At 46.1% G+C, this 14411-nt stretch overlaps 1 protein-coding gene across 1 annotated transcript in view; it reads right to left on the reverse strand.

The window, feature by feature from the left end:
• The window catches only part of LOC124613835, a 347299-nt gene that overhangs the window by 145301 nt on the left and 187587 nt on the right, over positions 1 to 14411 (reverse strand). The window contains exon 9 of the mRNA XM_047142557.1: positions 10548 to 10862. Within this exon, the coding sequence (XP_046998513.1) occupies positions 10548 to 10862 (315 nt within the window). The remainder of the gene's footprint in view (positions 1 to 10547; positions 10863 to 14411) is intronic.

Below are 14411 nucleotides of genomic sequence, written 5' to 3' on the forward strand. Positions count from 1 at the left end.
AGGGAATTTAAAACCTCCGTCTGGAGAGCAATTTCGGAAAGACAACAAACGCACACACTGTAAACACTAGTGACACCACACAATCAAAGGTGTCCGACACCAAAGTGTGTATTAATAAACAGCTGAGGTAACAGTAACTCTGTCCCTCTATTTTTTAACAAGGGAGAGAGCAGGACTGCACACAGAATTAAAGAAAAAACCTTCATCTCTATTTATAAGCTCACGCAGTGATTCAGTTTCAACTAGCCCAGCAGCTGGAAGTGCATGTCAGAATCTCTGTGTTGTTATATTCCATGGGACGACAAGTGCTTCAACTCATTGCCAGAGTTCATCAACCACGGTGTTTGGCATGTGGTGACATGGGAGTATCTTGGAAACCCACAAGACAATGTTTCCAGTGGATGACAGGTCTTGAGAATGTGTTGACGAGGACAACACTCAAACATGTTCTGTATCTAGATACGTCAAAACAGTATTGGCAAGATGCAGTCTTGCATTATCTTCTTGAAAGGTAATGTGACTAACACTCAAAGACAGGGCAGAGCCGCCAGACTTAACACATAAAAAATGTAATGGATGCTGTGCAAAGTACCGGCTATACGAGCCAGAGGTGATTGTATTGTGTACCCAACAGCACACAGTACCACCGCACTTGGTGCTGGGCCCATACGACAGTGAAGAAAGCAATCTGGAAACGTTACTTCTCTTCAGAGCCTCCACACACGTCCACATCCATTGCTATACTGTACGCAAAACGGGATTCGTACGAAAAGACTAGGAGATGCCACTCGTGTGCTCGGCACTGTTGTTAAGAACACCACTGTTGCTGCACTTCCATCTACTCCCATACTGAGGGATGCGGCAGCAATAATTGCCACTCCCACAGTTCTCGCTGCTCCAGATGTTCTATCACAGTGTCCATGTAGACACCCACCTTGATGCCGACAGGCAGGTATGTCGCGTGGCTGTGCGATCCTCTTGGCAGAGGGAACAATTTTTTTGTCCTCTCGGGCGCTAGTCGCATGGGATCGTCCTGTATGGCGCTGAGTACAAAGTCCTGAAGCCATTGATTCTGTGGCGACACGACAGTTGCGGGATCGCGACCGACGTGAGATGCAATACTGTAAAAACTTATATTGCAGTCTTGGCAGGGTACAATCCAGACACTGTCGAATTCCGACATGTGCCGATATCTGTAGACGTTTGTTCTTCTTGCTCAAGGCATAATGCCCTAGTCTCACAACGAAGATCCAAATGCTATTTAACAATGACACACCCACGGCGTAAGCTTGCCTTATATGCGGAATGTAAACGGCGTTAGTCCCCGGTGCTTCATGCAGTTACACTGAAATCGTACCTTAAACCAGGGTGTGTTTGTGCAGCCCTGTTGACTTTGTGCCACCTGCACAAGGAATGCGTCCTGGCGGTTTGGAATGTCTCGACCAGGAGACCTCAAGTGCCTGAAATTTAATGGATAGTGCCGCCATTCACAGGTGTTTCCTTGTTTAAGTCCTACTTGCGACTGTCCCACGAAACTATCTGCAGCAATCTGAGTGTTTCCCCTGTTTGTCAGAAACTTTCCGTTGTGTGTCATGGAAGGAATAGTATTAGGAAACTCCGGTTAGTATAACGTTTTGCTGCATTATTCATTAGTCTGCTGCTACCACATGGATGTTGTCTCACTGATGCTTAAAAGCTGAAGAATGCGGGGATGACTTGGTGCCACGACTTCGTTAAGGGTCTGGGTGGCTTTTCAATATGTTGTTCCAGTATTCGAAATACTAATTTTCTGCAGGCGATACTGTTGTAGAAGATGTCAAGGACGTATTGTCATCCTTTCACCAACTAGACTGACGATTTGTGGGAGAATGTGCTTGAAGAAATTCGTGAGAGGAAATCTCAATTCGTGCAGCAGCTAAGAAATGTGGTATTCACTAGAATACCCTCATGAAGAAACTGCATGGGACCCATCATGCACCAGTGAGTGCACAAACTATATTTAGCAAAGAAGAGGAGGATGTGTTTGCTGCACATTCTGTGAAAATATGTGATTATGGTTCCCCATTTTCATTACTGGATTTACTGGCCACTGTAAAATCGTGCTTGATTGACGTGGGCACAGAGTATCATCCTTCTTTTGTATTCCTGAGTTTAAAAAATTTGGGACCAGTAAGTTTGTAAAGTCCTGAAAATTTTTTAATAATACATTAAATACTCATTAAATATATAATTATTTGGAGCTTTTACTTTTTATCGTCACAAAGTTTCATTGTATGTGGTAGGCATTAGGTCAGTCACTGTTTAGAAATGAAGAATCCAACCACAAGACAATGGCACAAAGTCACTCCAGTCCCCTTATGGGATGACTTTGTGCCAAGGTTCTAACAATATTTGTGATGGAAGGGTGTGCTCTGAGAAATAAGTACTAAGCTTATTGGGTGAGGCATGTGTTCAACTTATATACACACTGAGAATTTACCATTAACTTTTCTCTAGAAAAAAAGTATTGGTGACGTCAAGTATCGAGAGTGGCGCAGGAAGTATCGACCAGTGCAGAGATACTGCACAGCAAAGCGGTACCACGAGGTGCCAATGGGAGGCTACGATGAAGATGTGTGCCCTGTAGTTCTGAGGTCCACCGCCGCGCCTCTGCCCTGACATAGCACCGCCAGAGGCCAGCAGAGAAATTCTGTCCGAGGTCGGATCCTGCAGACTTCCAGGAAGCTCCTGTCGCAGTGACGTCGTCGCGCTGCCTACTCTTCATGACACAGCCCGTGAAGAGACTTCCGTCTCCAGTGAACTGTGCCCACGTGCCAACGCTGCGAGAACTGTGTCAGCAAGTGTCTACCAACTTGTGTTTCCTAGTGACTGTAGTGAAGCCACAGTGTGGTCATTCTGAACTCTAAGCAATTTGCCACTCAGTAATCGTGGCTCATATACTGTGTTCTGAACTGCAAGTCCACGTCTGCAGTTTCATAGCTACTGCCTAGCCTGGCGAGCAAAGATATGTTTTTTGTAATAAATAAAGTATTACTTATTCAGAGTGGCCTAATTAAGTGGAGTGTTACTACCCACCTCAGTGTCCAAGAATTCGGAGACAACAGAAGTACACTCCTGGAAATGGAAAAAAGAACACATTGACACCGGTGTGTCAGACCCACCATACTTGCTCCGGACACTGCGAGAGGGCTGTACAAGCAATGATCACACGCACGGCACAGCGGACACACCAGGAACCGCGGTGTTGGCCGTCGAATGGCGCTAGCTGCGCAGCATTTGTGCACCGCCGCCGTCAGTGTCAGCCAGTTTGCCGTGGCATACGGAGCTCCATCGCAGTCTTTAACACTGGTAGCATGGCGCGACAGCGTGGACGTGAACCGTATGTGCAGTTGACGGACTTTGAGCGAGGGCGTATAGTGGGCATGCAGGAGGCCGGGTGGACGTACCGCCGAATTGCTCAACACGTGGGGCGTGAGGTCTCCACAGTACATCGATGTTGTCGCCAGTGGTCGGCGGAAGGTGCACGTGCCCGTCGACCTGGGACCGGACCGCAGCGACGCACGGATGCACGCCAAGACCGTAGGATCCTACGCAGTGCCGTAGGGGACCGCACCGCCACTTCCCAGCAAATTAGGGACACTGTTGCTCCTGGGGTATCGGCGAGGACCATTCGCAACCGTCTCCATGAAGCTGGGCTACGGTCCCGCACACCGTTAGGCCGTCATCCGCTCACGCCCCAACATCGTGCAGCCCGCCTCCAGTGGTGTCGCGACAGGCGTGAATGGAGGGACGAATGGAGACGTGTCGTCTTCAGCGATGAGAGTCGCTTCTGCCTTGGTGCCAATGATGGTCGTATGCGTGTTTGGCGCCGTGCAGGTGAGCGCCACAATCAGGACTGTATACGACCGAGGTACACAGGGCCAACACCCGGCATCATGGTGTGGGGAGCGATCTCCTACACTGGCCGTACACCACTGGTGATCGTCGAGGGGACACTGAATAGTGCACGGTACATCCAAACCGTCATCGAACCCATCGTTCTACCATTCCTAGACCGGCAAGGGAACTTGCTGTTCCAACAGGACAATGCACGTCCGCATGTATCCCGTGCCACCCAACGTGCTCTAGAAGGTGTAAGTCAACTACCCTGGCCAGCAAGATCTCCGGATCTGTCCCCCATTGAGCATGTTTGGGACTGGATGAAGCGTCGTCTCACGCGGTCTGCACGTCCAGCACGAACGCTGGTCCAACTGAGGCGCCAGGTGGAAATGGCATGGCAAGCTGTTCCACAGGACTACATCCAGCATCTCTACGATCGTCTCCATGGGAGAATAGCAGCCTGCATTGCTGCGAAAGGTGGATATACACTGTACTAGTGCCGACATTGTGCATGCTCTGTTGCCTGTGTCTATGTGCCTGTGGTTCTGTCAGTGTGATCATGTGATGTATCTGACCCCAGGAATGTGTCAATAAAGTTTCCCCTTCCTGGGACAATGAATTCACGGTGTTCTTATTTCAATTTCCAGGAGTGTATTTTGAAGAAAATCTTCAAAAGTGGTATAAAGTCACCACAGTTTGTGGTCATCATTTACATATCCAATCGTATACTACAGCTCGAGCAGGATATGGTGAGGGACGCACACTGGCCAGTTCTCGTCCAAAGCGCTGGATGACTTCATTCGTTTGTTTTTCACATTTTGTGTGTGAAATCTCATGGGACTTAACTGCTAAGGTCATCAGTCCCTAAGCTTACACACTACTTGACCTAAACTATCCTAAGGACAAACACACACACCCATGCCCGAGGGAGGACTCGAACCTCCGTGCACGATCAGCCGCACGTTCCATGACTGCAGCGCCCTAGACTGCTCGGCTAATCCCGCGCGGCTTTCACCTTTTTACTGGCCGACGATGACAGAATCGAAGCGCGCACCCTGAAATCTTTCTCAAACGATTTTGCAGGAACTATTCGGTAGAGAATTTTCATTTTTGCTTTACTTATAGCTTTATATTTCAGAGTCAAGATGGTGTGCCCATTACTTTGTTAATGGTTACAGTTGTTGCGATATTCACGTGAAAGTAAGACACTGCTCGAGAGTCGGAAAATTGTGCATTGAGAAATAGAAGTCGCTACGATTTTGCGTTTGGTGCATATAACATAATATGTTGTCGCGTATGAAATTTAGCTGACATATGGATTTTTTCTTTCGACATGGGTAGAGGTAGCAATCTGTCACCAATCTTGAGAAAACTGGTCGCTGTAGCACACTCATTCTCGATCGCGCCTCGCCAGCGACAAAGTCAGAGTGAAATATCCACATTCCTCATATTTCATAAATTGTGTCAGGTATCGAAATGAGATTTTGGCAAATGATAGCACGCAAAGAGGAGAGTATTTTACCATATCATTATTTTTTAAAACTTCATTATTTACTGCGTTATTCCAATAACTACAGACTTTTGCAGTAAAAGAATGTAATTTTTAAGGGCCATCAATAGCTGGTGAAACGAGGATGTTTTGGGTTTTGGAACAACATATGTGAAGATATTGCACGTTTTTGTACTGAGCTGAGCATGTGCTTTTTCAGAAGCTACTGACCTTAGTTTTCCTCAGTTCCTCACCCAATAAACTTAATAAACCGCTGTTTCAGAATTCTCTAGCAATTGTGTCCACACGAGATGTTGGTGAGGTGAGAAAATGTGGAAACTCCGCTGTGTTTTGGCAAAAGAGGCAAATTTTGATTTGGCAACCACAGAAATGTATAGGTTTCACTCAAAATTCGCCACTCATGACGCTTTTCTGAAAGTTACAAATTGCTAACAAGCCAGGCGAAAATCAGTCGCTGCCTTTTCTGCGGAATTGTTTTAGATACTAACGAAAGCATAGCTGACGGTAGACCTTTCTGAATGGTCACCGTGCAAGTGTGGGCGTGGTGGGACCCCACTTAGTATTTACAGGAAATGTGAGCATAGGCTTCAGTTTAGAACGGCACTTCCCCTCCAGCTCTCGGCATTTCCTCTACAGCACTCTGAGCGACCCCCCACCACCGCCACTCTCCCCACCGTTCCCTGGGGACTACCCATCTAGCGGCCACGGAATTTTGCACGCACTATACACTTCCTACCTATTTATAGTTTGTTGCATGCTAAGTGCGAGACGTAGCACTTATAATGTACAGCACAGGCAAACACAAAGACAATTGCACACTACCCGTGCAACAGGTAGAATATGATACAACCAAATGTAGACCCTATAATACACCAGTTCGTTTTGTCTACGAGGGAAGCACACACATTCACTACGAAAAAGGAACAGTAAGGTAGCTGAACAGAAAGACACATCCTGCACCGGCACAACACCAGATACAAACACCCCAGAAACGGACATACAACAGTCACATTTTAAGAACAAGTCCTCGGTAGAGATTAAAAACAAGTCACTATCAGGGGAAATGCTCAGCAAAAACACATCGAACTCCATACTACCAGAAACCATAAAGCAGGAAAGACATGCTACACTACAACATTACTCGAAATTGGAGCAACAAACAAACAGTCAAGAACACCAACCAGATACAACCAAAGACCCCAACTTGAATACCGTTAATTACGTAAACTACGAAAGCTTAAAAGTTAACCTACGGCTTAGCAGACTAGAAAAGAAGGATATATTTCAAATAGCTCTTCGCTATGTAACACGAACTAAGCATGAAAACGGGGATAAAATCTGCTTTACAACTACAGAACAAACTGACAGGGTGATCCTTAGAGTTGAAAATCTGCCAATGAACCCCAAAGAGCTGTGTAAGCTTCTAGGGGAGGCATGTGTGCGAAGGGGAGAGGGCCTAAACCTAGAGAAAGTATACAAGGACTTCCTGAGAGCACTTGGACGTGTGTTTCTGGATTTTAAAGAAACCACACCAAACTGTTTTTCCTTCAATAGATATCTCTTCTGAAGGTAATACAACTAAATTGCCAGGGCAGTACCCTAGTAAACATGGAACTAGGTAGGCTCTTAGAAGAAGCAAAAGCAGACATCGCCTGCGTTCAGGAATCTTTTCTCCGAGGCAGGAAAATTTCGGGCTCCCCTCACATTACATCACAATATCCGGAACACCAAACGTGAAAGCCGCGATAATAGCAGTTAATAAAAACCTCATAGTAACACAGATCACCCAGTTTTGCTCTGAACATATTGCCGCAGCAGAAATAACAGACAGACAGGATGTTTGGCTCATGTTTTCTGTTTACGCTCAGTACTCGTATGATATAGAACCTTTCCTAGACAAAATACAAGACATTGCACGACACTCAGAAAGAAAAAGGCTGCTCATTCTAACTGATATCAACGCAAAGTCCCCCTTGTGGAACGCAGATAGAACTGACGACAAAGGGCAACTAGTGCTTGACGTGGTAATTGAATGCAACCTCTTCATACTGAATACGGAGGGTCAGCCACCTACGTACTGCGGAGACACCAGTGGTGTAAGCAACATAGACCTTTCCTTAGGAAACGCAAGATCTCCTCCACTAGTCAATACATGAAGGGTATTACATAGAGCCACACACAGCGACCAAAATGCAGTCGTCATAACCATGGACAGATATATCAATACATATAACATGGACCACGAACAGCAACATTTACTCATAGGAAGAGCCGACTAGCAAAAAGTTGTTGAGGAGTCGTCGCTACACACTGTTCAAGGCAGTATAGATTACAAAACGCATGTACTGACAGAGGTCCTACAAAGAGCACAGGAAGCAGCTATACCACATGCAAAAACTGGGTGGGGACAGAAACAACTGTGGTCGACAGAACTGGCAAGACTAATGAAGGATTCACGAGACAAAAGAAAGTACTACCAACAAGCAAAGACAAATAAGAGTTGATCTCTATCGTGACGCTAAACAGAAATAGCGAAAACAATTAAAGACAACAAGGCAAGACAACTGGACCAATTTTGTAAAAACCCAGCTACAGAACGAAATCTGGGGACAACCATTCAAGACAGAAACAGAACGAGTTAAGACACCGACAGTTCTGTCAACACTAAAACAAGCTGATGGCACAATGACCAGAAGATAGAGAAGCACAGCAGAATATCTTCTGAACAGGCTACTCCCAGATGATGACCCCACACAAGACGAGCGACACCACACTGACCTAAGAGAGAGCATGAGGAAACCATACATCAGTGACAGTGTAACCATGCCATTCATGCAAGAAGAAGTCGCGACGGCAATCAGCAGGCTTAAAAACCGAAAAGCACCCGGACCAGACAAAATACTTTCAGAAACATTAAAACAAACAGTAACACAAATTACACCTTTTCTTACTAACATGTTAAACGAGGCACTACTAACAGGTAGAATTCCAAACCTCTGGAAAACTGCTAATGTAGTAATAATGAGGAAATCACAAGACAAAGAGCCAACAGACCCCAAAACGTAGCGACTGATCTGTCTCTTAAACACTCTCGGCAAGGTAGAGGAAAGGCTCCTGTGTGACCGTTTACAATCGCACAGGCGCGTCCTCGGCTTAACGCCCCCTCAGTTCGGCTTCAGGGAAGGTAGATCATTACAAGACGCCGTCAACCAAGCATTGACGGTTACAAGTAGCATCAGCGACAAATAAGCGGCCGCCATTCTAATCGATATAGCTTTTGACAACTTGTGGTGGCCATCCCTCTCCGCCAGGTTAAGGGAAATGAGGCTATCAGCTTCCTCTACAATAGCCTCCTCGATTACTGCAGAGGCAGAGTGGCGGAGTGGAGGGCTGGTAGACGGAAGTTTGTCAAGACAATAACAAAGGGATTTCCACAGGGCTCGATCTGCGGACCAATATTCTGGGACATCGCAATCGAACCCTTGCTGAACATCCTGGACAGTGACGATAGGGTAACAGGTGTGATGGCTTACGCAGATGACCTGCTCATAGTGGTGTCAGCCGCCTCGAGAGCAGCACTAGAGACAAAAGGCATGTAACTGCTTCAGAAAACAGTTGGTGCAAAGAAAATAAATTAAAAATAGTTCCCAACAAAACTGTATATTTACTGCTGAGAAGGACACTACAGAGGAATCCAATTCTAAAATTAGACAATACAGGCATACGGAGGAAGCAAGCCACACGTTATCTCAGACTGCATCTAGACGAAAAACAGACTTTCAACCACCATATAAAATTGACAATTGGCAAAGCCTGCAAAACTATGCACAAACTAGCAAGACTAAACACAACTCAGTACAAATTACCTTTTAAGACGGTAAGGACCTACTACATCGCGATATCTGAATCCATTGCATGCTTCGCTGCAAGTGCTTGGGCTCACAGACTGAACATACAGACTAACAAGACCATTGTAAGACGAGGTCAACGTAGTGTACTCCTGAGAATGAGCGGAGCCTTTAACACTGGAGGCACTTTGCGTTGTGATGGGGACCTGCCCTATAGCCATAACAATTCCTTACAGAGCTACACTTTATTGGCTTAAGAGAGACAGGGTCGATAAAGTCACCGCAATTACGGGAACCAACATTATGAACAAAACACAAATGAAACAATGGCAGATTCAAACATGGCAGAGAGAGTGGGATGCATCAGAAAAGGGTCACCGAGAACACTCTTTTTTTCCTGATGCACGCGAAAGACTACAACTGAGACATGTCGACCCGAGCCGGGGGATGGTCCACCTCCTGACATGCCACAACACGTCACAAACAACACAACAATCATAAAACAAACAAACACTGGCACCACATACTTAGACTGTAGTAATAAGGTAATGTCGCTTGGGAGGAGAAGGCTCGAATAACTTTTATTCCGAGGGCTCCTCCTCCCCAATGACATCCTGCATAGTGTTTAAAGTATATTGCACACAATCAGTAATGTATTGCTTGTCTTATTGTGTGCAGACAGAAGTTCTATTCAAAGCTATAATCAATGAATTTTATATATCAGAAATGTATTAAGTTATTTAAGGAATAATGCATTCAAGTAGCAATGAACTATATACTATTTCAACTAAGAAGCTACAAACGTAAGTGTATTTCTCATGTGAAGCTAAAATTCATGTATTCCATCTACGAAGTGCTAATCAGCATTTGATGTGTATAATCTGTGTAAACATACATTAGCGCAAACGATTTGAGATGAGAATAGCTCGAGGTTGTACCGAGACCTTCTCATCTGAAATAGATAGAAATAGGCCATTACTAACCAACATGCTACTTAGACTGTATTACTCATCGAAATATAGCATTTCACTTCCCTCTCTATATTACAAAGTATTCTTAACCATGCTCACTGTGTTATATTTTCTTTTACTTTATTTTTCTTTGACACTTGCATTGTATAAATTATATTCTCATCAACTATGTAGTAACAAATTATATGTAACCATGAGAAGTCTCTGCTATTAGATTCAGAAGCATACGACCCACTTTACATTTCAAGGCGGTGGGTTACTCTGTAGTGTTAATGAAATAAATAAATAAAAAGCACAGTATTCTATTGCGATTCGAGTTGTATCCGTTTTGCAGGCTACCTGCAGCAGGACGACGGGCGGCGGGCTGTCGCCGGCGCTCTTCATGGCGTCGCGGAAGAAGCTGGCGCCGGCGGCGAGCGCCTGGCCGCGGCGCTGGGCGGGCAGCCCGCCGAGCACCAGCACGGCGCCGGGGGGCGGCGCCAGCACCACGTCGTCCCGCAGCTCGCGGCGCCGCTCTAGCGGCCGCTCCACGAAGTATCGCGGCGCGTCGCGCAGGGCGGCGCCCACCGCCGGCGGGCCGCCGCTCAGCAGGCGCAGCACCTGCAGCCCGCCGAGCAGCTGCGCCGCGCGCCGCACCCGCTCCGGCCCGTCGCCCTGGTCACAGAGGCGCGCCGTGAGTACAGGCAGCAAGACCAGGCACAGCAGTCGCCAGCCGCAGATCCGCAAGGGAAGGAGGCGGAGAGGGGGCGTGTTCCATGACCATTTCCCCAACCTCCAAAGAAATCATTTCAGTAGAAGCTCTTCAGTGTGTGTGTATATATACAGGGTGGTCCATTGATAGTGACCAGGCCAAATATCTCACGAAATAAGCGTCAAAGGAAAAAACTACAAAGAACGAAACTCGTCTAGCTTGAAGGGGGAAACCAGATGGCGCTATGGTTGGCTCGCTAGATCGCGCTGGCATAGGTCAAACGGATATCAACTTCCTTTTTTTAAATAGGAACCCCATTTTTTTATTACATATTCGTGTAGTGCGTAAAGAAATATGAATGTTTTAGTTGGACCACTTTTCTCGCTTTGTGATAGATGGCGGTGTAATAGCGACAAACATATGGCTCACAATTTAAGACGAACAGTTGGTAACAGGTAGGTTTTTTAAATTAAAATACGGAATGTAGGTACGTTTGAACATTTTATTTCGGATCTTCCAATGTGTAGGGCCCCAATGAGCATGCAGAATTGCCACAACACGACATGGTAAAGACTCGACTAATGTCTGAAGTAGTGCTGCAGGGAACTGACTCCATCAATCCTACAGGGCTGTCCATAAATCCGTAACAATATGAGAGGCTGGAGATCTCTTCTGAACAGCATGCTGCAAGGCATCCTAGGTATGTTCAATAATGTTCAAGTCAGGGGAGTTTGGTAGCCAGCATAAGTGTTACAACTCAGAGGCGTGTTCCTGGAGACACACTGTAGCAATTCTGGATGATGGATGCAGGTGATCAGACAGGATGCTTATGTATGTGTCACATGTCAGAGCCTTATCTAGACGTATCAGGGGTCCCATATCACTCCAACTGCACAGGCCCCTCACCATTACAGAGCTTCCAGCAGCTTGAACCGTCCCCTGCTTACATGCAGTGTCCTTTGATTCGTAGGGTTGTCTCCATTACTGTACACGTCCATCTGCTCGACACAATTTCGAATGAGACTCGTCCAACCAGGCAACATGTTTCCAGTCATCAACAGTCCAATGTCGGTGTTGACAGACCCAGGTGAGGCATAAAGCTTTGTGTTGTCCAGCCATGAAGAGCACACATGTGAGCCTTTGGCTCCAAAAGCCCATATCGATGATGTTTCTTTGAATGGTTCACACGCTGACACTTTTTGATGGCTATAAAATGGCTCTGAGCACTATGCGACTTAACTTCTGAGGTGATCAGTCCCTTAGAACTAATTAAACCTAACTAACCTAAGGACATCACACACATCCATGCCCGAGGCAGGATTCGAACCTGCGACCGCAGTGGTCGCTCGGTTCCACACTGTAGCACCTAGAACCATACGGCCACTCCAGCCAGCTGACACTTTTTGATGGCCTGGCATTGAAATCTGCAGCAATTTGCAGAAGGGTTGCACTTCTGTCAAGCTGAACGATTCTCTTCAGTCATTGTTAGTACCGTTCTTGCAGGATCTTTTTCCGGCTGTAGTGATGCCAGAGATTTCATGTTTTACCGGATTCCTGATATTCATGGTACACTTGTGAAATGGTCATATGGGAAAGTCCTTCATCACTACCTTGGAGATGTTGTGTCACGTCGCCCATTCTCTGACTATAATACCTCATTCAAACTCACTTAAATCTTGATAACCTGCCATTGCAGGAGCAGTAAGCAATCTAAAAAGAACACCAGACACTTGTTGTCTTATACAAATGTTGCCAGCAACAGTGCCATAATTTGACTGTTTACATATCTTTTTATTTGAATACGCATGTCTTCACTCTTTTCTTTGGCACTTAAGTTTATAACTTTCAAGCTGTGTTGTCACACAGAGACGTGTTGCCACACTGATGTTGGTAAAGCAAATTGATGCGTCAGACATTAGCGAGGGCTCGCTGCTGTCCACAACGAAGCATGGGAGCCGCCCCTGAAGAGCACACATCCTCTATCAGCTCTGCAGTGCCTTCATACTGGTCAGTACACGATGATTTTTTCCATCATGTACAAATTGGCGATTGAGCGATGAGAGGATACAGAACAAAAAAGGTCGAATGAATTTATGTCTAGAAATGCTTGATTTTCATGCTAGAGACCATTTACTCAGTCATACATTGTTACACAGACTGCAGTCTAATACGCACTGTGCCATGCAGCCAAAGTTACATGATATGTTGAAAATAGTTTCCATGTGCCTCAACACATATTGAGTCTCACACGCTTGCAATGGCCAGGCTGCATCCGAACAGTATCAAAGGCAGCATGAATATGCTGCACCGGTATCTCCACATCAGGAATGGGCTCTGCATACACAGTACTCGTCAGATGGCCCCATAACGAGAAATCGCACGAGTTGAGATCCAGTGAACAAGCAGGTCATGCAACTGTACACCCTTGCCCAATCTATCGATCAGGAAAGACACAACTGAGATGTGTCCAGATGTTAAGGGTGATGTGGGCTGGAGCACCATCATGTAGCATCCACATAACTCTTCGAATTATTAGTGGCATTTCTTCCAACAGGGGAGGCAAAGTCGTCCGCAAGAAAATCCAATAGTTCTGACCTGTTAGGCGACGAGGAAGGAAGACTGGTCCCAAAATATGGTCGCCAACTATCACGCCCCATACATTCCGGCTGCAGCAATGCTGATGATTTGCTGTCACCATACCATGGAGGTTCTGCATACTATCAGATGATTGTTATGAAAGTTGAAGATACCAATCTGCGTAAAAGTAGCCTCATCTGTGAATAGGATGGATGAAACAGATCCTGGAATTGTGGTTTCCTGGTGAAGAGACCAGGGCCAAACCTGTTCCTGATGTGAAAAGTCTGTCGCTAGTAAGCCCTGAACACGCTGTAAGTGATAAGGGTAGTAACAATTGTCATGGAGAATGTTCCACACGGTCGTCTGGCTTACCTTGTACTGGTGGGCCATCTGCCTGGTATTGAAACGGTGGTCGCCTTCCACAGTGCTAATCACATTTTCCTCCAAGTCTTGTGTCCAAACATTTCGGATAGATTCTTCATGATTTCCCGCTTCCTGAAACGACCCTGCCTCAGACAAACGGCGAAGCACTCTTGCCAACACTGAATGCTGTGGTTGTTGACAGTGGGGATAGGTCTCCTGATACAACCTTGCTGCCTGCCGCCCATTGCCATTTGTCTTTCTGTAAGTAAACACCACGTCAGCAACTTCTCGATTCGAGTATGGAACTGTTGTGTGCAACACTGCATCACATCCACTACAAGGTGAGTCGGCAAGAGAAGTGAATTGGATACAACATTACTAATTACTAAAATGGTTCAAATGGCTCTGAGCACTATGGGACTTAACATCTAAGGTCATCAGTCCCCTAGAACTTAGAACTACTTAAACCTAACTAACCTAAGGACATCACACACATCCATGCCCGAAGCAGGATTCGAACCTGCGACTGTAGCGGTCACGCGGTTCCAAACTGAAGTGCTTAGAACCGCACG

This window comes from Schistocerca americana, chromosome 4 (genome assembly GCF_021461395.2).
Source record: "Schistocerca americana isolate TAMUIC-IGC-003095 chromosome 4, iqSchAmer2.1, whole genome shotgun sequence".
NCBI classification, from domain to species: domain Eukaryota; kingdom Metazoa; phylum Arthropoda; class Insecta; order Orthoptera; family Acrididae; genus Schistocerca; species Schistocerca americana.